General features: G+C 41.2%; 1 protein-coding gene across 1 annotated transcript in view; it reads right to left on the minus strand.

The window, feature by feature from the left end:
- The window catches only part of LOC131592257 (protein O-mannosyl-transferase TMTC2-like), a 231,500-nt gene extending 206,653 nt beyond the window's left edge, over window positions 1–24,847 (minus strand). Inside the window, exon 1 of the mRNA XM_058863654.1 lies at window positions 24,457–24,847. Coding sequence (XP_058719637.1) covers window positions 24,457–24,539 — 83 coding nt within the window. The 5' untranslated portion in view covers window positions 24,540–24,847. The remainder of the gene's footprint in view (window positions 1–24,456) is intronic.
- Between the last annotated feature and the right edge of the window lie 2,679 nt (window positions 24,848–27,526).

Genomic DNA, 27,526 nt, shown 5'->3' on the forward strand with positions numbered 1-27,526 from the left:
TCCATGAAATAGGCAGTCCATTCCTCTGTCACCTTGAGAAAAGACATTTGGAGGGCTTTTTACGAAGGGAGGAGGTGTAAAAATATATTTTAATCCCATCAAAAAGATTAGTAAGAATCCTTGAATTTTACGTCATCCTCAACAACTGATCAGCCTTGTTCTAAAATATGAAACATTAGCAAAACTGCCAGCCCCATAACATAATCATTGCTTTACTTCCTTGGTGACAAAGGAAACTTCTAATGGAAAGAGATTTAAAGTACAGCATGCACATTCCTCTCCAGACTGCAGCCTTTTCCAATAGACTCTTGTAACAATACATCTGCTGACTATCCCTTCTAGAAGGGAACTGTAAGGCCAAATAGGTCATACACCATTTAAGAGCTTACAACCCCGCTCGATTAAAAGTACATTTCTCTGAAAACAGGGCTTCACCTCCTGATTCTTCTTCATACATGTTCAGGGAAGAAACTCCAAAGAGACTGAGAAAAAGCCCTTAAACAGAAGCAGAATTTGGTGAAAAGCAGAAACTAAGCAAATGCATCTATGACTTCTGCTTACACACATCTGTGCTGGGGAAAATCCCACCCTGAAGCACAGGCACAAAATAGGTGTTCTCCATCTGTGCGTTGGACTGATGCTGGTTTAAAGCTGACAGTGTGGTTAGCCTGTTGTCTTGATATGTAAAATAAATGAATGAATAAACAGATGCATTCTACAAAAGTCTGCACTTGCAAATATATTGTCAACTATTGACAGAAGTACTGCAATAATTAAGCAGACCTCTTCAGGCTTTGCACTGTCAGTAATATTGCTCAATACAGCAATCCAAAATTAAAACCACTAGAAAGAAAAACTGAGTAAATATCAAAACCAGAAAATACCTGGGAAAAAAAAACTGTACTGGCCTTAAAGCACCTGCCAGTAGGTCTGCCTGGATTACAGCCAGCAGCGCCAGCTACATCAATGCAAAAACACAGGTAAAACTGCCTAACCAAAAGCACTTTTGTGTCATTTGTTCCAGAGTAATTTTCAAAACTGTCAGTAAAAAAAAAAAATTAAAAAAAAAAAGGAAGGAATTAACAGCTAGTTTTTCCACAGTAAAGAAGAAAATCTGAGGAAGGTGGAAATGCAACACAATTGAAAAACCTAGACAAACTCAATACATGCATCAGAACAAAAAATACAAAACAAAAACCAAAAACAACAAAGACCAAAACAAAACAAAGCAAGAAAAAAAAAGAAACCTCAAAAGCTATGAAATATCAGGCTGGAACCAGAAAGTAAAGCTGTAGAGAAACTGCATTTTACAGAGCCTAAAAATAGTCTTCCCCATTGTACATTATCACCTCAAAAAGGAGGAACATATGTGAATTTAAGACGTTTCAACATTTGTGTAATTCTTCTAGTAGCAAGAATGCCACAGACTGGAATTCCTGAAAATTGCCCTGCATAAGAGACTGTAAATCTGCAAGACCCAGAGATATCCACTGGACAGTAAAGTAAAGCTTGACTAGGCTCAGTAAAGAACGGCTAAAGGAGGTTTTGACCGAAGTCCCCACCCAGCATTCACAGTGATTATGTGGCACACTAGGAGTTACACACAAAACATCACTTTTCAAAGCACAAACTACAGTCAATATGTGAGAAAAGCCCTCTTCAAAATCCAGGGGAAAATTAATTAAAACACTACATTTGTATTTCTTTCTTTCCTGCCACTTTTTCTGGATGAAAAAGGAAAAGGATAAAAGACAGACTACCCTTTCCAATACATAAATGCATATTTCTTGCTTTGAAAGAAAGAACGAACACAACAGACACATTAGGTGTTTTTTTAATTAGAAAGCCAGGAGGCACACAAAGGAACAAACAATCACAAAGGGCTCTGTTTCACTCTGGGTTTTTAAATGGTGATAGGATGGTATTCCTAACAGTTAGTACAAAAAGCACTTAGGTACTAATTGTTCCAGGATGCACCAGCAGTTCAAGCACCCCTAAGCAGGTTCCTGTGCCCATGCCTGGGTTTTAGCTCTCAGCAGCCAGCAACAAGTGTGGCCCCTGAGGTCCCCAGACACACTGTGAGTAGGGACCTCGTGCTGCTGCTACTGCTTTCACACACAGCTCATCAGATACTCATCAGTACTGCCAGCAGCAGGACAAAGAGAATTACTTCAAGAGCAGACAGCCGACTTTGGAGCTGAACACCTTCAGACAGGAGTTTCTGATACCTTCACAGAAGGGTCATGAGCCTTCTGATACCTCACAGAAGGGTCAATGCCAAGCTTACACCAGCCACCTAGTATCAAAGCCACAACCTAAACATTTTGAGAACAACAAAACCCAAGGGAGGAAGACACATGTTTAATCTCATGACATCGCAAGACTTTGCAAAAATTCGTTTCAATCTTCTACATGTACCATTCAGAAGTTACGCTGGGATTAATACGGCACAGAGGGGCTGAGGCCACAAGAGTTATTGAAAAGTCCAGTTCCTCAAAGAAGAGTGTCTGTAGATTGAAATAATAAGGCATAATCTTTGTGTCATCCCTGTATATTTCTAGACACTGAAAAAGTTACTATTAAACAAAGTGATGTGGAAGCTGTAGAAAAGCCAATCTGCAATACCTTCACACTTGAAAAGGTCTCATGTACCAAATTCCAATGCTTAAACTATTGAATTTGCCTAGCAGAGTGGAACATTATGTCAGAATGAAAAGAGAAAGCAGATTGCACTAATAGAAGTTAAACCCAGATTAATTTAAAATTAGAAGATTAACTTTTTACCTGTAAGAAAACAAATTATTTTAACAGAAAATTATGTACATAAAGTAGAAGCAGTTAATCCAAGCAGTGTGTGTTCAAATTGTCTATCAGTATTTATGGAATGATTTAATCACCTACCCTTCTCACTGCCAGCCTCCTCACACTGCAGATTATACATTAAGCCATTTCCAAAACAGTTCAGTGGGGATGCTTTCTAGAACAAGAACTGAATCAATGGCAGAGCACCCTTCCTGTGTATAGCTAGTTCACAAATGCATGCTGAAGCTAAAAATAAGAACAACAAAACTTTTAAGAGACATGTTTTCAGGGACAGTGAGACATTATCTAAAATAAGGGATGTGCATTCCACTGAGCCTCACAGACAATACCAAATACAACAGGACCAACTCGACAGCTCTGTATTTTTGATCTCTTGCTGCCTAGCACCCAGTCCTCACCAGATATCCACTGACAACACCTTCTGCACTGGTTAACAACAACAGACAGAAGGTCCCAATCAAATTTGAGCAAAACCTCATCTACCAACACCCACTTTTTCCCTCTAGCTGTCACAAGCAGGGACGCTATCACAGGGAACTGCTGACACCACATCACTACTCCACACCCCACCCATAGGGGCACTGGGGACAGGGCACACGCAGCTGGCATCACTGGGGGACAGGCAATGGGGAGAGACCTTGGAAATCAAATCAGGGACTTGATTTTGACCGTTCACTTGGCTGAAATAGGGCAATGGTACACAGGTTCAATGAGGATGATGCTGCTCTTAACTCCATCAGCTCAGCAGGGGTCAGGGCCAGGTTTCCAGTGTCCCTGCAGCTTTGCTGAAGCCAGAGGAATCAAAGGGAAGCTCCGACAGCTGCTGCAGGATTATCCGAGCAAAGGAGGCAGGGGAGGACAAGCCAAAGGCTTTCCGTGAGGCAGACACACCAGTTCTGCAGCAAACCCTCTTGGAAACCAGCACATCCTTGGGTCTACTAATACTCCCAATATAAATGGGGTCCTGACCCCAACAAGGGGAAGACTCACACATCTGCCCTGCTGGCAAAGGTGTCCTAGGGAGTGTACTGCAGCTCATGAGCAAAACTGGTGAGTAGAACACACTTTACATTAAACACAATGGTTTCCCATTATTTTTATATTTTATGATCTCATAGTGTTCAAGAACTTCACATAATATAGAAGAGACATAATTACCTATATTCACCAATATATTCAACCCTGACACTCATTCTTGACCAAACAGTTATAAAAGTGAGAGGCAGCAGGTTACATGAATTATAAGAATCAATAAAAATATCAGGTTTTGAGATGAAAATAATGACACTTAAAAAATCCAACCCATCAATGACGATGCTTTTCATCAAGACAAGTACAAGCTCCAAGCAGGTTTCTCCTTTGCCCATAGAAGGTATGATGTAAGAGTGAGGTAGGAAGGAATAAGTGAACACAGACAAAGCAAGTGACAAAAATTAAAAAAAAATACATTAAAAAAACAAACACAACATCACAAAACCAGGAGACAGAAAAAATCTAATATTGACTTGTGAGAAGATTAGTTGAGCTTATATCACTTTCACAGTTCATGGTCTATGATGATACCAAATTGCTTTTATTCCCAACATCTTTTTCTGATAGCGTTTGGGTCTTGTTTGATATTGAAAACAAGCTTTCCCTAAAGATAAAAAAATGAGAACAAAAAACCAACACACAGAGGAAAGTAATGTTAAAACAATTAAAAAGGAAAAATTTGTAAAATACTACTGAAAAATATGCATAGAATTATTTACCTAGAGAAAGCTATAGGCTGGTCTTTGTTAGAGATGCAAATTTTATTCAGTTAATCAACGGATGAGTGCAACTTCAAATATAACAGTCTGAAGGCTCACATCACCACCTCAGGCAAATTCACAGATTAGCTGGTGGCACTGCTGATGATTCCAACCAAAGTAAATATTTATTAGCATTAACCACTGCATTTGGATTCTATGATTTAAGAAATATACCTACCTTCAGGAAATACTGAATCCCTTTTATCCTAGACATAGTTACACTGAAAAAGGAAAACTGAATTTTCCAAAAGCTTTCTGAAACATGAAGGGAAAGTTATGAGTGTATAATTGAAATACATTACAAAAAAAACAGTTGCAATCCTTTATTAAACACAATTAATTTTAATTGTAATAGTCAATCCTTTAATTATGGTTGATGAAGAACACTGCACACAATTTGCTTCCCCCACAACAATGCTCCAGATAGAGATTTTCATTATCTCATCAATACCCACAGCATGAAGTAATCAGAAATAAAACATGAGCAAAATCTCTGAGATTTTTTATGTTCTTGAAAAAATAAGACAGTCATATCAATTTTCAGTTTATATAAGCAATCCTACTAAGTAAAATCAAAAATAGGCAGGAGTAGATATTAAGTATGTTGGTTTGGGGTGGGGGTTTTTATTGCAGAATAGGGGCCTGAATAACAAGGTTTTAGGGCTGGGACAACTTCCGATTTCTATAGTCTCTCAAATAGCTAGGGCACAACTCTAGAAGGATCAGACTGCTTCAGAAATCATGTTATGATAATAAATTAGAAATCATGTAGTTTATACTTTTGAACCATCCATACTGCAGATAAGCCATTTATTGACTAATCCTGGTCTCTGTCTCAGTTATCTGGCTACATCTGCCCTGAAGATAGAGCTACAACTCCAGCACATCCCAGAAATAAACTCAGATTAACACTGAAGCACACAAACAATGCTGTTTCAGCTCAAACTCTGAGTATATTTAGATCTTGGAGGAACTCAAAGAGTACGCTCTGTCCATATGTCACCCTGTATGGTTTCCTGCTTTTAGCCCTTTTTTAGGTTGGACAGAGATTGCAGTTGTTCCCCATATTTACAGAGTCTCCAAAACTCCAACTTAATCACCTTGAATATAGAATATTATTGCCACATGAACTTCAGACAGTTCATCAAATCAAGTGATAAAATCATTATGAAAAGCACTAGCATTCCTGAATGCTCACTATAGATAATTTTTTAAACTTCTACATATAATAGGTCTTGTTACTGCCTTCTGAATTTTGCCATTATCTACCTACCACTTGAATTGTTTTCATAGCATTACCTTGACCATCAGCTTTGGTGGGAGCAGCACTTCCAAGGTGCAAGAAAAGTTTCTCTGAAGTTGCTACTGGCTTGCCTGTGCAAGCATGCTGCTCCCACACCACGTGCAGACCAGTTCTGCCACTAAGTACAAAGCCAATCTCACCGCGCACGGAATACAGACGCATTATAAGAAATGCTGTATCAGCTAAAGGTGAACAGAGGCCACGGACATAAGCTCTTCTAAAGCATTCCTTCTACCTAAGAAAATGGCATATTAAAAAAAAATGGCAACAACATGAAAATATCGGTATTTTCTTCCTGGTTTAAGATGAGAGAGGGAGATATACAAACAAGTTAATGGGGATGGGGATACTATCGCTATTCTATTTTTCATGGTAAATTGATAGGTCTAATTATATAATGCATTCTAGAAAGATTATGCCAGCATTAAACATCAGGCTGTATATATAGGGAACTACAAGAAAATTTATACAGCTTCACTCATTGCTCTTGAGAGCATCTACTAAACATTTCAGTAAAACTGCACATTGAGCTTTTCTCTAAATACATCAGTTGTGGCTACATTTCCAGTTTCAGACCACAAATCTTGGAAGCCTGGGAGTATAATGTGTCTTTAAAAATAATTTCTTCTTTAATGTAAAAATTAAGTTGTCCTTTGTCCTTGAAGCTAAGACATGGTAGGAAAGAAGATAAGTCCAAAAAGAGAGAAAAAAGCCTATCTACCTGGAATTAAAGATGTGTGTCTACTATAACAATAACCTAAGCAATCAGGGGAAATAATATTTGTTTAATTCATAACATTTAAACTTATAATGGGGTAATAAACGAATGCCACATGCTGTGCAGTACCATATTTGACACTCACAGTCAGTTCTCATGTTGAGAGGGACTTGAAAACTTCTTCAGTATAAAGTATTCGAAGCAAAAGGCATAGGGCCACTTTTCAAGGGTTTTCCATAGCTTTATATCGACTATTTCTTCATACACATAGCCCTAAAAATAGCCTTGTCTCTGATGATAGTTCAGCTTGGACTTCCATCCAAACCACTATTGCCAAGAGGAGGTTAAAGCTTCGCGCTTCATTAGCCACACAGCAGCCTTGGCAAGGGCCAGCTCAAAGCAGCAGTGCTCTGCACCATCACCGTCTGTCCCAAACTAGGAATTAGTGCAAGGAAAGCCAAACAAGGCAGTCACAAAAATGTAGCTTCTGTAGCAATCTAGCTTTTGCACAGCATCAGCTAAGCCTTTGTCTTCAGTCACATTGTTTTATCCATTTTCCTTTCCCAAACAATTTATCTCATTTTTAGGTCCTATTGTGTCTTTCTTCTTGAATGGGCCTAAATCTATTAAGTAAGTCATTGCTCATTTCTCCTTCTTTGGTTCCAGCATCTGTTTTCCGTATATGCCTTAATTGCTTTCTATTGTAAGAAGGAGAGGAGAAAACCACCCAGGGAGACAGAGAACAGGTTAGAAGAGCAAGATGAAAAGCCAAGAAAGGCAGGAGTGAAATCCCCAGAGACCTCTCTGAACAGGCTTCCCTGGTACCCTCTGACCAGATTATCTGCACTGATTACTTACCCTACTAACAGGCATCCCTTCAGACCTGCTGACCATGCTGATGGTGTGATCGATCTTAGGTTTGCTCCCATCAAGCAAACGAGCTTAAGCAGTTTGACCCAGCCTGGCTTCCTGCAACAGGAACAGCTGAGATTGCCAAAGCCTAGGGATAATGTCTCTCAGCAAAGGCAGCAGCATTCAGACTCTGAGAGCAATTCTTCTCACAGCTTGTGTACTGAGCTTGGATCTTTTGCACCTCACACACCTAAGAGCCAACTAGCTCTGTATATCATTTCACCTTTCTCTTGTTATGTCACCTGCCTTGACCTTTCCTTTAGCCAGACCTCCCCTATTTGGCACCATAATGTTTAGATGGCTCTTGTACCTGCAAACACTACTCAGTCTCTGAGACACAGGACCACTATGCATACACTGCCTCTTTTCCATGCATTGCTCTTCTCAAACCTTTCAGTCCAAAACTCCTTGGGGCAGAAAATCCCTTCTCAAGAGCTCCTGAAAGCACCCTAAGGTATTGCTCCCTACACAGTTGGATAACGCAACTGAAATGAATGAAATTGCATCAGAATCTCATCAGACCAAAACAAAAATGTTTTAAACCTTGGGAGGAAAAAAAAAATCAACAAAGACTGAGTAGGAAGTACAGAAGTACTTGCCGCAGTCATCTGTGCACAAAACAGCCAAAAAGCTTGGTACAAGCACCAAACCTTCTACCGCCTTGCTGCTTTACTTTGCCTTCTGGCCCACTACACCAAGTCTCCCCTCTCTACTCCCCAACAACATCTGGATTGCATAGTCAACAGGACAATGCAGCTGGGATGTCCTTCTCCATTCTCCAAACACGTAGGTACTATTAGTCTCCAGCCTGGGGAAGAAGGCAAGGTTCTACACCTACCTGAGAGGAGAGAGGGAGAGCAAAGACAGAAAGAAACTCTACAGCCTGAATCTACAGCTCCTCACCTAGGAGGTCATATTCCTCCTGTCACTGGAATTCAAAGCACATGGAGAAAAACAGCCTGAGCATGCCAAAATGAGGTCACTCAGAACAATGAACGGTAACTATTATTTTCTTAAGACCTCAACATTTCTCTCTTTATGCAAGTTCATTGTACAACAGAGCAGGTTGAGTTTAAATGAGAATTAGACTGCAACTCTTTAGTATGCCCCAGGTAAAACAAGTGAGAGCGCACAAAGGGCACCTGATAACATTATCTGCACATGCACTATTGTGTAACTGTTTCCATAGGCACAAAGGACTGTCAAACTGCCATAAGACTTCATGCTAATTGCTTTGTGTGTGTTATGAAATGTAAATTAGGACTACCTCAAAAACCCGGAAAATTGCACTTATCTAAATCTCACAGGATTATAAGAGGGCAGTCATTCAATAATATTTCTCACCAAGAAATGTGAAACTAGGCTCTGCAAAGATGCTTTGCACAAAGAGAGACAGATCTGTTAGTGTATATAACAGTTGTTTAGCTGCACATGCAGCTCCAAATCAAATTTGCAAACTGGTGAAACATCTGGAGGGGAGAGCCTCAGATGGTGAGAACCACCACAATTATGATAATACAACGTTTCTTTACCATGTGTGATGTAAAATTAAGCAGTTAATATACATGATGATTAAAAGAGTTGACACAATTGCCAAATGTTGCATGACTCCTACGACTGAAAGGACAAAGTGCGGGGAGCTGCCCTGTAATTTCTAATTTACCTTCCCTCTCCCAAAAGAAAGTCTCCTGCTACTAAGTTTTTCTGAATAATGAAACATAATAATGATACTTACATGTATTTGTGCCAAAAAATATAAAATAAAAACACATTACAAGCACATCCCATAAACATTTTCACTGCTTCATTATTTAGGACGAACCAAGCATTTTATGAATTGTAGTTATTTATGATGTTTTATATACTGCCTTCGTTTATGCACAAAATGGTCCCCTACTTCCTCACTGTGGCTCTTCATCATTCAGCAGCAAGACTGAAGGTCAGACTTCAAACTATGTCGCAAGGGTCTTATTCTCATATCCTTGCAGGCCCTCCATCCTGCAAACACTCAGCCATGTGTTTAACTTTATGTATGCAAGCAGTCTCACTGAACTCATTCATGAAATTCTAGCCTTATTTAAATTGCCACAGGTTTTACCATTGATTCCATTTAGACCCAGATTTCATCTAATGGGACTATTTACATCTGAAAAGCTGAACACATGTCCAAGTGTTTGTAAAACTGAAGTCTCAACAGCAAAGCCAAGGCATACTCTGCCATTCTCTCTCTTACTAGTACATCAGACCTACAAAATTATTTCCTTTCCTTTGATTTTAACTAAGCTAGGACAAAATAAACATACCGCTAAAGCATATCCATCCCTCTTTTTGAATATTACTAAGCAGGTTATCCTCTCCAATCAGCAGGAAACAGTTAATGCATAATAGTCTATGCACAAACACTGACTTTGCTTAGCAGAAGAGTTCACTTGTTCATTTGTACTTCAAAAAAGAATAAATTTTAGGCAGCTACAAGAATAGCACATTAGTAAGGTGTAGTCTTCTTTCTTTAATTAGAACAGCAGCAATATTCAACCAATCTAAATTGAATTCAATTACATCAAAGCTTACTCAGTTTCTGAAGCAATACCTGAAACATAATCTCTGCATTTGCTTCCTCATTTAGTTTTATTTTAAAACATGGATAGTGTAAGCTGACCTAAGGAGCTAACTTCAAACCTTCAGCAGAAAAAAAGAAGGAAACCCAAATATTGCAAAGTCAGAAGAGATCCTTCACTGCAGAAAGTAAAAATTATGCAGTTCCTGATGCAATTCAGAACAATGACTAAAGAAATAAGGACCCTCTAAACACAAAACAAACAACTTTCTTTTTCTGATTACCATACTGCTTACTATATTTATAAGCTCAGAAACTCCCAAGGGCTTAAGTGGAAAATTTAATCACTCTGTTGGAAAAGTCATTGATTGCAGGGCCCATCCCTTTACCTTATCCATGATCTGTGCTGCTGGTGCAGATGTAAGATAGCATGCAAGTACAGATGGGATGAAAAATTGTATTTCACTCTGCGTATATATATATACAGTTAGACGTGCAATTAAATATGCATATTAAATGCAACCATCCTGTTATGAAAACGGTTCTTTTGCATTTTACAACACAAAATACATCACAACAAGAAGTCTTCCTTGAGCACTTATTCTACAAGTGTGCTCACTTACTCTTGGCAAAGGACTAACTGGTAAAATTTCAGATTCATTCTTAGAATTATCACAGTATCACATTATCACCTCTTCTTTAACAGGAGCGTTCTTTGCTAGTTCACACATTTTATATAGGATTTCAGTCCAAGAAAAATGAGGATGGAAAACAAATACTCTCCACTAATACAGCAGCATATAAAGTACAACATTGTGTATTTCCATACTCTACACACAGATGTTTCCCCACAATTTCTTATCTTGAAAGAAGTATGCAAAATAAAGTGCTCTCAGTGCCCTTGTTCAAGCCAAAACCTTCAGCCAGCACACCCACCACTATGTCACACAAAGAAGGGATGTCCTTAGATCCTTGACTACAGTAAGATCCAGTGCAATTTGTATTTTGAAGCAGAATTGTTCCAGTTAGACTAGACAAGCAAGAATAAATTATTTCAGTCACACTTATCACTGAAAATTCACATCCACATCACTTAGATTTTTCCTTAAATATTTACAGAAAGACTGAGGCACAGGTATGGATGCTAAATGTAAAAAGCAAGCAGGAATACAGAGCCTGTGTGAAACTAAGTCACACAAGCTTCTCACTCTGGCCTGAGAAAGCATAAGGTAAAATCCAAACAATCTTCGCAGGTGTTGTTTAGGATCCTTGTTGTTTATTTGTAAGAAACAGTCAAGGGGTGGTGTTCCACTTAACCAGTGATGGTGGATGTGTTGTTTTAATGACCAATGAGAGTTTTACCTCTCGGACCTTCTCGAACATGTCTATAAATGAAGAACTGGAATAATAAAACTCTTGCTCTCTTGCACAATACAGCTAAGAGAGTCAGTGTTGTGCTTCTCACTGTTCCTAATATAGTGCAGCACACAGGCATTAATAAAATAGCTTTTTATTTCTGGAATCTTTCCCATACTTAAATTTACCTGTGTCTTAGTTCTTTATTTTTACGCTTTAGAGTCATTTTACTTATTCAGAAAACAGTACCCTAACATTCAGATTCAGTAGTAAGAAACTGAGGTTTAAATCTTTTTGCTGTAAAATAAACTGTGCTTTTTCACATCATTAAAAATTAGTGAGCATAGTGTGAACACAAACAGAAACCCTCTGCCTATAGTAAGCTACAACACAGAGAACCTCAACAAAATCTACAAATTTCAGTCTGCAAGATGTTCAGAACAAGCCAAGCACTGAGCCAAATTGGTAGATGTAAATATCACACACAGGACATGTTTCTGGAAACTGTGCCTAACAGGGTGGTACCTTGCTCCAAGCTACTGCATCAGAGCCTTTCAAGACACTTATAGAACTCATCACCATGGTACCTGCAAATCTGTACTACTCAAATTTCCTGTTTTGAGAAGCCTTCTTTTCCAACACTATCATCAAGCAGCATCAAGATCTAGAGTTGCAAAGAGCAGCAAACCTTTTTCCCTGCAAAACTAGTTTATTTCTGTACACATCAAGCCAACAGCTCAGAATTACAATAGGGTTAACAATTATCTTAGTGATACATGGAAAAAAAACGCTACAGATATTCCTATACAGTCAGTATTTTCATAATTTTTCAAGAGTAAAATACCAAATATTAATAATTATTAGCATGGTAAGCTAGCAGACTAGGTATATGGCACAGAAATAGGTGAAAGGAGATATTCCTTAAGGCCTTTCTTTGTGAGATTCTTTCCTCCCCTCACTATACACTTGTCCAGCCCCTAAATGAGGTGACCCTCAAATGTCCTCGGACAGGATTGTTCATTTTGATTGAAAACAAAACACTTAGGAAAAAAATGGAAGAGCTGACTGTCCCCTAGAGGTGAAGAGTTTCCTGAAAATTCTGACAGGTTTACTGTAGTTTCCTGAAAAATCTTACACATTTACTGATATTAACATATAAACATCACCTTTTTCATTAAAATCCTATTTCTTTTGTCATGCGCTACGAGCAGGCTCCAAATTCCAGAAGACCAACAGGCTTCCTTGCTCACTGGACATCCAATCCTTCCTTTTGCTCTTAACCCTTTATCAGTCCGGCATGAAACTACAGTTACTCAACTCCATCAGAGTAATCCCAGGTTCTGCTAAGAACACATACAAACCTACTCATTCAACATTAAACAAAACTGACTTAGTGAGACTTTCACAGAATTTCAACTTTCGGGAGGGACCTCTGGAGGTCATCTAATCTAAGACACACCCCAGTCCATCCAAATAAAGCAGGTTTACCGGGAGCAGGTTGCACAGGATTGTGTCCAGGTGGGTTTTGATTATGCCCAGAGAAGGAGACTCTCCACAACTCCTCTCGTCTTTTAATTAAAGCAAGTACAGTGCTACAGCAAAACACACTCCAGAGAAACCATAACTGCTCTGCCTAAGCAGCATCTAGAGCCCTCACAGTTCTTGGGGAAAGGGGAAGTATATAAAACAAGTTCCTTCCTTTAAGCCCAAATTGTCATTTCAAAATAGCCAGATACCCTTATGAAGGCTTGAGCCACATGGAACCACCCAGCACAACAGACCATCAAAGATGTTGCCACTAGTTTGCTGTCATAATGAGCAGAACAGGGTGGAAGAAACAAAGCAGTAAGAGATGTAGTGACTTGCAGCATCACTCAGGGTCCATCCTGACACACAGCCCCACACACATACAGATGGAGCAGGCACCCATCTGAGGCTCAACCTGCCAGCCATACTCCATAAGGCACATCACCACAACCATCTCCATAGCAGGAGCTGCTTTCAACAGCCAGGCAGAGCAAGAACGTGCCAGGCAGAGCAGGAACGTGCCTGGCAGCAAACAGCAGCACAGACAGAACTCCAGGAGATCCAGCCTGGGCTTTGCTTTTTTACCATGAGCGCAACAACCAAGGAATTCTGTGGCCTTTCCCTGTCCTTAAGGGAACATTTCATCTTCTGGATAAAAGTATGTTTTGAGAACTCTCCAGAAGCGCGATGTTTATTAAAGAGAAATACTAACATTTTTAACAAGCCAAGTGATTTACATGCAAGAGATGAGTAATGTACTGTGGAATGGAATAGAACATATAAGTACATCTTTTAACAAAACCAGAAAATTTATTAAAGTACACTGGTGTTACAAAGAAGCTATAAAGAACTGTTCTACAAAATAAGAGCTGCTAGACACAAAAATGCCATTTGATTAAATTTTTTCATTATGCTCTTAGTACTTATTCTTCCAGCAGGCCTTATTTATACAGCCATGCAGCATTTAAATTATTTTTTTGGCACTGGAACCTTAATTCAGATCAAAGTGATTTAAAAAGCCTAAATTTTCTTCTCCTTTAATTATAAAAATGTAAGACATCAGAAGTTTAATTACAAATAATTGGTTAAAAAAAGGAAACCCTTTTTCTCCAGCTAATATTGAATTTGCCGGAGGATTCCTCTTTTCTAAAAAAAAAACGAAACAAACAAAACAACAAAACGACCCTCACAGAAAAAATGACCTTTAAAAGTTTCCTCAAGTACAACTGAAACTGTTCAAAGAAAATGAAACACATACACTGAAAATTCTTGGAATTTATTGCAAGGAAATTCTTGTTAAAATTCAAGATTTTGCAGTATGGAAACAGATAGGAGCATACCATACCTAGAAGTATCTTCCCACGAACAGTGTTTCTTTTGGCAAGGGAGCTGGAAGGAGGCCTGGAAAGCCGAAGAAAGGATAGCAGAATGGGAGCAACCTTGCTAGAGACTCATGAACCAAACTTCCAAATCAGAAATCATTTCAGAGAGATGATTCTCCAACTAAATGATTCACCAACTCATTTATTTCAGAGAGATGATTCTCCAAGATGATTCACCAACAAATACTGACACCAAAAAGGTCAGATGGGCCAATACAGAGAGGTTTAATCCAGGATATAAATATCATTTTAGTGGTATCTAGAGTGCCAATATAAAACACACAAAATTAGGCTTGTTAAGACCCTGCCTCAAATGTGAGTCTAATTTCTTCATCTTCTTATTAAAATATTAAAACAAAGAATACTGTTGCTACACTAGGCAGTAATATCAAATAAATACAGTATCAAATACAAAAGAAATATGACAGCACCTTCACTGTCACATAACTGTTGGAAATGAGAGGATAAAATAAGGCACGCACATAGTGTTGCTTCTATTTTTTTTTTTTTAAGAAAAAAAACCCTATTTTTAAAAAGCATATGAAATATGAAAAAAAGAGTATCGAGCAGAAGGTTCATAACCTACAGAACAACAGCTGCAAGTTCCACCCACAGAGTCACACTGGACACAATACAGACTCCTTCTACCCCAGTAAGGGAAATCCACAGTGTTACTTGGAAATGGGGAACTAAGGAAAGTTACCCTAATGGCAAGAACTGCAGGCATCTCATCTAAATTTCCAACTGGACCTAATCCTCTTCTCAAAGTCGTCCAATACAAGTCCCCTCAAACAAAGGAGCCAGCCAAACATAACTGATTCTGACCCAGGAAAGTTGACAGGCTGTGAAATGAAACCAAGAATATTTTGGTTTCCAATGTTTCCAAAGTGCTACAATATCACAAAGACTAAAAACACCAACAGGATCAGTCTGCAGAGGAGAAATTACTAAACAGCTTATAAAGGCACAGGCATTGGGTGCTTCAAAAGGAAGATTTTTAAGTGTATTATTTAATGTGATGCTTTGCACATTGGGCAGCAAGAGCCTCCCATGTCTTTTCAAATGTCCACCACTGAAAACACACTCTGAAAACAATATCAAACTATACACATACACAAAGGACTTTGAGAAACCAAAGTTAAAGTCACAGAAGTGGCAGACTTTTGAAACTAATTCCCACTTCAAGATTTCACATGAGAGACCTGAGACAAATCAGTTAGTTACAAAAAAAAAATAATTATCCTCGATTAAGAATTCCAGTTCTCCCCAGTCTGCCTCCAAGATGTTGGTTACTACTTTATAATCCAATGAATTGCATGTTTCAATGCAAAGTGCCTACTAAGAGCCTGTCTGGTGTATAGGCATTAATATAGTAAAGAACTTGAACTCCATGACTCACAACCTCACTTACAGCAGGTTGAACCCTAAGCATGATACAAAACACCTCTGGGAAACACCCTGAGGTAAAATGCAGGCACAGGAATTACCACAACATTCATGGTTCCAAAACCAGCCACACACTGAATATTTACAATTTAAATGACAATGGGACAGACCTCTGCTGCCTACCTTCTAGAAGCAACCTCAACACATCCAATCTCTTCTACACACAAGCTGATTTCCTCCTGAAGTCATTCATCTCCTGTTGGAATCTAGAAGAAGACATACCAAGGGGCTCTTTGATAAAAGTAAACAGTTTCATGCTGATTGGCTGGATTTCAAGGCTTGGTTTTAATCACAATATTCCACAATAAAGGCCTTAGCAGACCCCTATCTACAGACAGATTTTTATTTTCCTTAATTCTAAATATCCTTATAATTAACAACATCCAGTGATTCAGGAGTTTTTCCTCCTCCCTGCTAAGTAATTATGTTACCTTAAAACTGCTCCAAACATCAACTTTAGGAAACTATTTTCAGTGGAATTGTATTTCTTAATGCTTTATTCATACACTGGAACTCCATGCTGGCTCTTTTAGTACCAAAGAAAATAAACATTACCAACTTCAATAGTTGCTGAGAAAACATAAAACCTATTTCAAAAATCATCAACTGAGAAATATTCCTGCACAGAAATTGCAAGAATGGAGGCTGGATGCTGCAAAGGCACTCCTGATGCATCATGACACTGGAAGCCCACACACTTAGCCAGGCACCACCTCCTAAATAAAAGTACCTGATTCACAGAGAGCCATACAACTTTGAACTACATTCCCTTGTATCTGAGGGACAGAAAAACCTTAGACAAGCAGTTAACTGAAGTTACACTTAGAGCAGGCAGCCAAGCAATTGGAAACACTATGTACAAAAATGAAATGTGATCTCCAAGCTGGGGCTGCAGATAAGCACTTGTGGTGTATCTTTTAGTTAGGTATTTGAAAGTGTTCAGAGACTGGTTTCCCACCTAAGCACTGGGGACAGGTCATTCTACCACAATGATGTGGAAGGCACACACTGGAGTCTGGTTCCTGGGCCCAGCTTCCAATTATTCATTGCTATATGTAAAAAGCCGCAGAGGTGAGAACACTGGACAGAGATCTAGGAAGGGCATTGGCTGCTGTTGAGTGGGTTTGTTTCCATGACAATTTTGGTCACTAAACAGTGACCCTGTTTCAAGAGTTCAAATCCTTTTTTAGGATTTAAGTACGCAAATTACCAAGCTGCATGAAAATAGCATCCAGGCACTGGCAGCGACTTCACAGCAATAGTTCTGCTACCAATTACTGTGTTGTTCCCCTGTACGCGAATTGGACTAACTGAATAAAACATGTTAGAGCTAAAAATCTTACAATCCTCTCATTAGCAAAACAGCCTAGAGTAACACTAAATTCAGAAACACCCATCCTGGACACAGGATGCTAAATTCAGAAAAACCTGCCCTCCCTTGAAACCCAGGTCAGAGGTCAGGGCAGGGCTTTTGGGGTTTAGTGACGGTGAATAGTAAGGGATTCCATAGACCAGTCCAGTCATGTAGAAACAATGGTTTGTACCATCATACAGAAAATCCACGCTCAATAATCTGTCAGTCTCTGGCTTCCCAGGCCAGCTGGGACTGGGAATGCTGCTGAGGCCAATGTGCTTAAATCCTGGAGAGAAGGAAATGATCTGAGGCAGTCAACAGTGACCCCCATGAATATATTAAGGGGCCTTTGTAGCAGACTAATAGCAGACCTGTCCAGCTCTCTGCTGGAAGAAAGATGCCATAAAAGGCACGGTCTCAAATTTTAGCATACAACAGAATTCTGCTATTTAATATAATGGTAGTATATACACCCACAGTGTTTTTACAGATTACACTGATTCTTAACAGTTTTTGGAAGCATCAATATGTGCCACTTGAATAACCCACTGGACAAAAAAAAAATAAATAAAAATTAAGATATAAAAGACAAAAAAAATCTTATGCTGAAACCATAATATTTCCAATAAAACAAGAAGTAATTAAATAGATGAAGAAGAAAAGGAAATAATGGAAATGAAGATAGTAAACAAGTACTATTTACCTCCAACTGAAACCTGCCACTATTCTTGAAAAATTTCCTCATGAAGCCACTAGGACAATGAAGGCTAACAGTAATTCACAGTGTCCTAGGGAACACAAGGATTAGTATTCAAGGAAGCCACTTTTACTTTTTCTCCCTCTCAAAGCTTAATGAGGCCAGGAATGGCCAGTGAAGCATCACCGATGAACCTTCCCCAGTTACAGAGGCAGGGTCACAAAATCTTATCAGCTTCAAACAGTTTGATTTATCAATTTTCTTTTTCCTTGAAGTAAAACAGAGATTGATAGATTACTTGAGCCTTGGCTGCTGCCCCAATGATCCAGCTTGTTCCTTGTTTCACAATCAGCTGTCATATACAAACAGCAGCAACCCTGTGCTAGCCTGAAGCACCATCTGAAGACAGAGCCAAGTGCCTATCACTGCATTTGGAGATGTCTGTCATAAACCATTCACAGGTCCACAAAATATTTCAGCTGTTCTGAAGTAACAAACTGAGCAGTAGTGTTGACATGTTAAGTAATATTTAGGATGCCATTCCAAAGAAACACTTTCCTCTGACTCTTCGAGTTTCATTCACCTACAGGCTAGCTTTTGGGGGAAAATGGTTTAGTACGGAGCTCTGCAGAGGGTGAAACTGGGAAACAAATTGCAAAATTTATACCCTCCTACTAGGGAGAGACTGCCTGCACAAAAAAAATCACACATCTTAAGTCTGGATTACCATCCTGAGACAGGATAAGAACCTGATCTAGTACACATGAAATGAAATCCTACTGCCATCCTGACTTAAACAACCTGCCCACAGAGCAAGCTCCCACTCTAAAGGATTATAAAGGAGAATTCATATGATCAGTCATCTCAAGTCGGAAAGCAGAAGGAGTCAAAGGTTGCCAAGCCTTAAGGCAAACAACAGACTTATACAATCAAGAGACAAAAATTCCAAAATTTATTTTAAAACTTTCAGCAGAAGGTTCAGGCCTCCAGATTACATGCTTTCTCCTCTCAAACAACCATTTCAGACAAAAATTTGGGTTAAAAGAACAGAAAAGGAAATGGGCATTTTAAAAAAGTTTCTTTTCCAAAAAAACAGTTATCCCAAAATCTGAGTACAGCCTATAAAATATTTAGACATACATTTTATTTTTAAAAATATAACATAAAACACTGGCCCGAAGAACAGATTCACCTTTACATAAGAAACAATAACATTAAGCATCTCTGCCTTCAGATTTCGTCTGTTTCTTCAGCTTTGTTTTTGGAGCAATTCTCACCACAGGTTGCCAGCAGTCTTGCATCAGTTTCAGCATCAAATATTCAAATATAAAGAAACTCCATAAACAAACAGCAAAGTCTGATTCAGTCAACTTCACAAAAAAAAAAAAAAAAAGCCAAAAAAAAAAACAAACCAAAAACAAAAGCCTCACAGCAAACAACAAGGGAAGGGCAAACTTCCAGATGAGGGAAGCAAAGGAGCTCTAATTCATCACTCTTGCAGCTATCAGATGGTTAACAAATTGAGATGAGATACTTCTGAGCCTTTCAGCGACTTTCGCTCTGGCAAACTTAAAGGATTCAGAAGTGCAGCTGGAATACATATGGGAGATGTTGGAGAAAGTTGATCATTCAAATTTGTAACTCCATTGTGTGCTGGAAGAACTTCCTGCAGATGAGGCGCATCCCGTCAGTGACTCAGAGAGACTCTCTGTCTGCTAACAGGCATGAATTTATTCTCTGAACCAGCTACCAGAAGTGACATGCTTTATGTTAGTGTTACATATGCAACAAGAATCTTAAAATAAAGCCAGTGGGGACATAATTTCTTTTTTGCTTTCTAAAATCCCTATATTACAGCATCTCAAATGGAAAAAGAAAACCAACAAACAAAACAAACCACCCACCAATATCTTGATGAAACTACGATTTCACATTTGGATCAAAGTGTTTCATTCAACGTATTTTTTTATGCAGAAACCATTTTTAAATCAAAAGCCAAATACACATTTAGGTTATGTTCAGCATTTAAAAAAGAACTGGTATTAACAGAATATTATTGTGCCGGGTTCATCCCATTAGAAAATTAGTTACCGGTTCACTTGGTTAATACTCAGCTACAACACAAACTCAACTACAAACCTTTACTACACAGCCTAACTTACTTAAGCATCTTCTCCAAGATACCCTTACTGCTTTATAAATATGTAAAACCTCCTGTTTTGTATAAAAATTATCTTTATGGTGGTTTGAAATTAGCATGCAGAAGGTGGAACAGAGGGGACAAAGGGAAAACACTATAGAGAAAGCACACAAGTCCCTGTTTCCCCATCACCAACCTCACTCCTGGAATTCAGAAGATTTACCTATCAACTGGAGCTACTAAAAGCTACTGGAGAGGTGTACTTGGAGCTGAAAAGTTGAGAAGACAACAAAAAGGGGCCATAAAAATCACAAACGTAAATTAATAATCAAATATATGCACACAACAAGGAGACAGATGGCAAGTAATTTTCCCCAGTGCACTTACACTTGTTCTTCTAGTGCACGTATTTGGGTCACTTGCTAGATTAAATCTCATGTGGCAGACCCAACAGAAGTACTGTCAAATGTGTATGGGCTCGGCCTCTTTTAAAATGATGCAAGTCTGACACTACAGGGTGAAAACATTTAACAGGATTTTTTCAGCGCAGTCTGGAATGTTGCCCAGGGACTTCAAAACAGGGCTGATGGATATTTCTACCATCAGCAAGGCTGCCCCATTCAGGCCTGCTAAATAAAATGCAGTATAACCTAGAGAAAGTTGGTCTGTGCTACCAAATTTCATGGAAGAAATACAGACAAATCTGTATACATTTTCCAGAACACCAATTTTGACAATGTGTCACTGAGACAATACATCACTCAAGGTAAAAGCTTCCTACCATACTGTCCCTAAATTATGCCTTTCATCTGAGATTTAAAAGAAAGGACCACCTCAATAGATGAGTTGCTTTTGCCCTGTTCACTGTAGCAATGCATGACCTTGGATAGGCAGAGCACTAAATCTTCCCACCCCAGCTACAAACTGACAGCCACCTGTCTTAGTCAGCAGAGGTCACATGAAGGATGACAGCGTCAGTGTAAGGCACCTGCAGGTCAAATTGTCAGGTGGGCAGGCAAAAATAGTCATGCCTATGTGTAAGCCTAATTGCAGCAATGGGCCTCCCTCCTGTAATACTGTTAGATACTAGCATGAAACACTAAATGTGTGTGCAGAGATTAGTCCCCCCCTTAATCTGGCAAGAAGCTGGACGTAACACGGTGCAACGAGCAAGATCTTAAACACATCTGCAGGAATGGAAATTGCATTTCTTTCTACCCTGTTACCAGTTTCAAGATGATTTTGCTTAACAATAAATCAACCTTTATTAACAAGCAATGTGAGCTACTGTGGCATTAAATATTTTTCCCCCTCTATCTTCATTCATTTCTTGTTTTGGGTTACTACATGCCACATTCAAATAAATAAGTTTCAAATAAATACGGAAAAAGAGGGGGAAAATACATCTATTTGCTCCTAGCTGAACAAGAAGGTTTTGAGCTGGGGAGGTCAAACTCTCAGTAATAATCTACACACATAAGTAGGAAATATCACAGCTGTCTGTAAGAATTACAGTGGCAGGGACAAGGGTGGCAAAAGCATGTGTTTTCTAGGTCTACATCTACAGAACAAAAAAAAAAAATCCAACAGCACTGGCTCTTGTGTTTAGAAACTGACAAGTGACACTTTCATTCAAAGTAATCAATAAATTAACTGCTCAAAATATCAGGATTGCACTGATGATGTGGAATATATCTGCTTAGCCTGAAAGAAATTAGTTTAGGCAGACTAATAACTAAAAGAACACGTACATTTCCTCAGGCTTAAAATTCATGCTATTTCAGCTAAAGTGGGTGAAGGGTGGGGAATAAAATATTGAATCCTTTGATACAGAGTCAAAGCCCAGACTACAAGCAAGTTTGTTATATCACTGTCCATACAGTCTTTAGTTTGGTGCCTTGCTGCTGCTAAAATATTACATCTTACCACTGGAAAATTGATTTTGCTGTAAGTTTTATGGTACCACTTAATCTTGCCCAACCTACATAAAAAAATACAGAAAGCAATTACAGACACCCTTTATGTGTTAAGTTTGATCACTATATTAAAAAGAGAACAGTGTGATGTAATTTCAATATAATAGCAAAGGAAGTAGAAAAAAAAAACATGGCAATATGCTGCCCTCCTGAAACAAGACATTGCTGGTTCCCAGCTTAAATGCAGTTAAAGTTCAAGTTAGTAGCATGATCCATCTCGTACATGGAGGGCTGTGTCCTGCAGCTCCAGCATCGACCTCCTTTTCTACTGTTACATTTTAAGCTGGCTCCTGCAGGGCAGCAAGACTCTGTGATTACAGCTGAAAGAATACTTTGGGTCTGAGAGCCTGCCTCTTTGAATAGATAACCCTTTCAAGCTCAACAGTTACTAGCACGAAACAGCCCTCTTTCTGCCTTGTCCCTTCCAGTGCTGCAACTGAAAAACATCCTAATTAGATGACCCCACATACAGATATGCCATTAGCTCACTTTCAGAACACTCTAGCCAATGCCTAAATCTTAGCTACAATGATGACAAGTACTTTAATTAGTTAGGAGGTAAACACATAAACAAAGCAGTCTTTTAGAGCACCTTTTAAACAGTGTGGGATTACTACTAGCAAAATCGCTGTGTGATTATCTTTTCCGAACTTTCAGAGATGACACTCAAATACTACTTTTTTTCCAACTGCATTAAAACACACTCAGGCAAGATCAAGAGTAACTTTGACCTCCACATCAACAGCGCCAGAAAGTACTTCATACTGCTTTCCATGCCTAGTCCATTTGAACTGGTCTGCAGGACAGGCTTTTAAGCTTGTGCTTAAACAAGCCAGTTTTGCCCAAACACTGCAATATATGCTATGTAGGGTTATGTAAATATTCCACAACTCTTGCAGTTCTTAACTATAATAAGCGGGTTTAAGCATCACGGTATCAAAATATTCACTACTTCCTATTGATCCAACTCAGACCTGACATTTCAGGGCAACAGCAGACTTTTCTCTTTTATTGTTTATGAATGAAGCTTCAAAACTCTAAAATAGGTTTAAGAAAAATCACTGTAGGAAACTGGAAGACTCACAGAAACCTAAAACCACTTAATTGCTCACAAGGCTTCAACTACATGTAAATGACCTGGAGGGCTGAAGCCTGAATTGCCACATTCTGCAGCCAACTGTTCCTAGCCAGAGACCCATACCAGGACTAACACTTGGCATTTGCTTCCAGTATAATAGGTTTAATAGTAGCAAGCCTTGAAAACAGGGGGGAGTATTCTGGAAGCGGTGACAGATCTTAAACACGGCAGGTGCACTGTAATACTGCTTAAGGGAGAAAAATTCCAAGTTTAGTAACTAATTACTGCAGGACAGGCAGGTTATTTTTCCAAGGCAAATGCCTAATCAAACACACATCTGACCCTTTCGCATCCCATCAGCGCCCCGGGAAGTTCAACTCATCCAGCAAACATCCTCCTGATCAGGCACATCCCTCATCCCACCTCGCCGTGTTTCCTCGCGTTTCTTCCTCTCGCACCAAAGGCTCCAAGGCACCAACCCTGCCCGACAGCCGCTCAGGGAGTTCGCTGGCACCGCGAACCCGAGTCGCGCCGTAAGACCCTCCGCTCACACACGCTCCCAGGGGCACTCCTCGCTCCCTCCCGCACAGGAGCCCCGCACGCGTGGCCAGCTGCCGGCTCCCGCAGCATTCCAGCCGCGCCGCCGGGACGGGACGGGACGGGCCCGCCGGAGCCCCTCACCCAAACACCCCCGGGGCAGACGGCCTCTGGCCACAGAGGAGAGAGGCTGATGAAACGCTGTCAAAGTCAATCCCGGCTCACTTTTTGGATGGCTTAATTCCAATGGAGCATGAATCACTCCAGGACGGTTAATAAGTTTAGCCAGGCGTGCTGCTCTCCCTAATAATACATTATAATTATGCATCTGTTTTATATGCCATCAGATTAAGCCACCGGAAAAGGCACAAATCGGAATTTCCCCCGACTAAGAGCAGCAGCTTTCCGCAGCTCCAGCGGGCAGGTACGGCCAGGAGACGAGCAGGTGGGCAGCCCAAACCAGCCCAGCGTCGCTCTCGGCCGGCGGGGCTCCGCTCCCCGCGGCAGCCCAGCGCAGCCCGGCAGCGACGGCAACTTCCCGCGGGCGCTCGGTCCCGGCGGAGCGGGGGGACGGGACGGCAGGCGGCCGAGCGCCCCGCTGACACCGCGCACGAGGGACCAGCCCAGGACACGCCAACTTGGCACGGCGGGTCCCCTCCCGCTGTATGGACCTGGAGAGAACCGAGTCCGATCTATCAGAGCCCCGGGAGCGAAGGGTGCCGCCACGGCCACCCGGAGCTCCGCAGCCACCGGGACCCTCCGGCGTCGCCCCGGGCACCAGGAGCGGGGCGGCCGAAGCTCCGCTCTTGACAGGTGAGCAACCCCCGCCCGCCCAGCCCCGCCGCTGCCCGCCCTACCTGTCATCGTAGCAGAAGTCGGCGCTCAGGGTGTTGAGGTACAGGGCGAGCCCCAGGGCGCTGCTCAACAACTCCGCGATCATCTCTCCGCCTGCCACCGCCGCTGCCGCTCTCGCACCGGGGCAGCCCCCTGCCCTGCCCGACCTCCCGCGCCAGCCCCGCCGCGCCTGCCCCTCGTGCTCCCCGGCACCGCGGGGCGCCGCTCCGCGCTCCGCCGGCGGCCACAGCCTGACGGCGTCCCCGCGCTCCGCCGCTCCTACCCCATGGCAGCGGAGCGATCGGCGGCGAGAGCGTAGCTGGGCTCAGCGGAGCGGGGCTCAGCGGAGCGAGGCACGCCTCCGACTCCCGCCTTCCTCCCGCGGCGCCCCGGCGCTACCGCAGCTCCGTTCCCGGCCCGCGCCCCCCTCGCTACCGAGCCGGGCGCTGCCGCCGAGGCTCTGGGAGCGCCCGCGTGGGGCGCCCCGGGCTCCCACCGCGCCTGCGCGCGGGCCCGCCCCGCGCCGCCCCTCCGCGCCCGCCCCGCGCCCCGCCCCGCGCCCCGCCCCGCCCCGCGCGCCGGCGGCTGAGGCGGCCCCGCGCCCGTTCCGGCACCGGCGGCACGGGCTGGGCCGTGGGTTCGCAGTGACCCGCTGCCAGCTGGGCACTGTCATGGCTTGTTTTCCTTCCCATTTTCTCCTTTTCCCATTTTTCTATTCCATTCTTTTTTCTCTTCGGCTTCTCCCTTTCTTTTCCCTTTTTCTCTGTTCCTCTTTTCTTCCTTTTCCCGTCTTTATTTTCCTTGTTTTCCTCTTCCCCTTTTTCCCCCGTTTTTTTTAATTTTTATTCGGCCCTGCCTGAATAGGTCCGATCAGTAGGAAAGAGAAGGGCCGTACCTATATTGGAGATGGGATGCCAGGGGGCTCCACGCTTGCCCACAGCCTGCTGTTTCAGTGTGAACATCCATAGGGAGCTCTTAGCTTTGCTTACAGTTAAGCAAAATCACTGGAACTTGGCAGAGAGGGTCGGAAACAAACACACCCCAAGGCAAGGAGTGCTGCAAGCTGGTGCTCCCTCAGGACAGCCCCACAACTGCTGCCCACCAGAGGAGAGGAGGGGTGGGTATAGCCAGAGGTGTGCGCTTTGAGTAGAACAGGTAAATAGACTGGAAAGGAAAGACAGCTGTGGAAAATAAGGCACTGAAACCGTCCTCCAGAATTCATGGGATATAGAGGCATGAAGTTATGGAAAGGATTTTGGTCCATCAAGCTGATTATTTCTTTTTTATAGAGAGCTTTTTAAAACGTTGCCTCCTTTCCCTGCTAGCCAGCCCTTTTATATAACTGTTTCCTCATGATTTCCATCAAGTGGCACATCGTGCTGTCCCAGAAGAATGGGAGACTGTTCATCAAGCTGTGTCTAATAAATTGGGGAGCTTTTAACAAGTTTTCTTCCTCTCCTATGTGATTTTTTTGATGCTGTTCTTTGCAACCTCGAAATATACGAAGTGCATTAACACCTCTTTTCAAGCAATGCTTAAAGTGCTCCTGGGAAGTCTGCCCTAAGAATCGCAAACATCTCAGCTGCTTCTATTTAGATTCAGGGAGTGTGTTATCACCAGCAGTGTCAGTAATTGCAGACATGGGGGGAGGGTGGCATTTTTTTTCAGAATATTAAAGCTTTGAGGGGCCTTATTGAACCCATTAGCAGATTGCATTGATCTGGCATTAAACTTTTCAGCCTGAAGCACTGAACATAGTAACCTAGGTTTTAAAGAGTTGGTATTCTTTGTCAGAAGACCTATGATCCCTCCTTTCAAACACCAATTCTCAATATGCTTCTGGACCTACTGCCAAGATCCCAGTCATCACAACTTAGTCTTTCTTGCTGCACTGGAATTGCTGAGTTCACGCACTAGGTTTGTACAGCTCCTTCTTTGGAACATCCTATTAAACTCTGCATAAAAAGCAGTGTAATTGCTGCTGAGTCATAGTGGCAGAAGCCTCTTGTTATCCATCAAAAGCATATGTATTTTTTCTTCAAAGAGGTAGGACTACTGATTGGGGTAAATGAAGTCTGGCAGAGAAGTTTTAGAAACAAAATAGTTCCTTCGGGAAAAAGAAGTTTAACAAAGCCAGGCACTGTCTAATAAAAGCAAATGTCAAGAATAGGTGGGATGAAATGTGTAGACTGTGTGGAGGGTACCTGTTCCCCAGCACATACCAAGTGCTCCAGGGTGACTGGAACCAGCCTGTCCAAGTAGATTTAGCCACACTACAAGAATCCACAAAGTCTGTATCTTGCAGAGACATTTCTCTGTATAAACAAAGGACAAGTTTCCTCCCAATGGCAAGAGCTGTCTCCAGTGGAGATAACTTGCTTTGTAGAAAGATATTGATGGCAACATGTGCATGCACCACCCCACCTGTCAGCTCTGGGCCACAAGCTGGGCCATGCCAGGGACAGCAGCCAGAAAGAGCCAGTGCAGAAAACTGGAGACAAATTGAACATATAAATTATTGATCCTGTTAAACAACACCACAAAAGAAAACAAGAGGGTAGAAATCAATTCATGTTAAAAGAATTCCTTATCTTCTTAAAGTTAGTTAAAAGTATTAGATGCATGTAGTCATGAACACTATATTTTACAGTATCATTGAGAGATATCAGACAACATTCTGACTCATAGCAGATTTACAATGTGATGTACAGGAACCACAAGGTGTCAGAAGAGCTAATTTGGAAGTTCAGATCTGTCACTAAGCAGACATTTCAAAAACAGTCTTCACCTCCAGAAAGTCACAGGCTGTGATGCCAGGAAAGAGAGGAAGTATAGGGTTGTAATAACACATAATAATAACAACAGTAATTGTAAAAATAACTGGAGTTGCATAGTCTAACAGCTCATCTACTGTGTAGAGCTAGTAGATAAATTCACTTTGTTTTGCTTTATTATAAACACAACAATCAAAATTATCTGTTTTAATACCAGCTGGGAATTTTTTTCATTAAAGACATTATGGACTCTGAGTCACTGTGTTAGAAGATATTCCACCTAAATGGTGCCTGAAAGATTAAGTTGTGGCACAGCATG

The sequence above is a fragment of the Poecile atricapillus genome, chromosome W (genome assembly GCF_030490865.1).
Source record: "Poecile atricapillus isolate bPoeAtr1 chromosome W, bPoeAtr1.hap1, whole genome shotgun sequence".
In the NCBI taxonomy this organism is placed as follows: Eukaryota; Metazoa; Chordata; class Aves; order Passeriformes; family Paridae; genus Poecile; species Poecile atricapillus.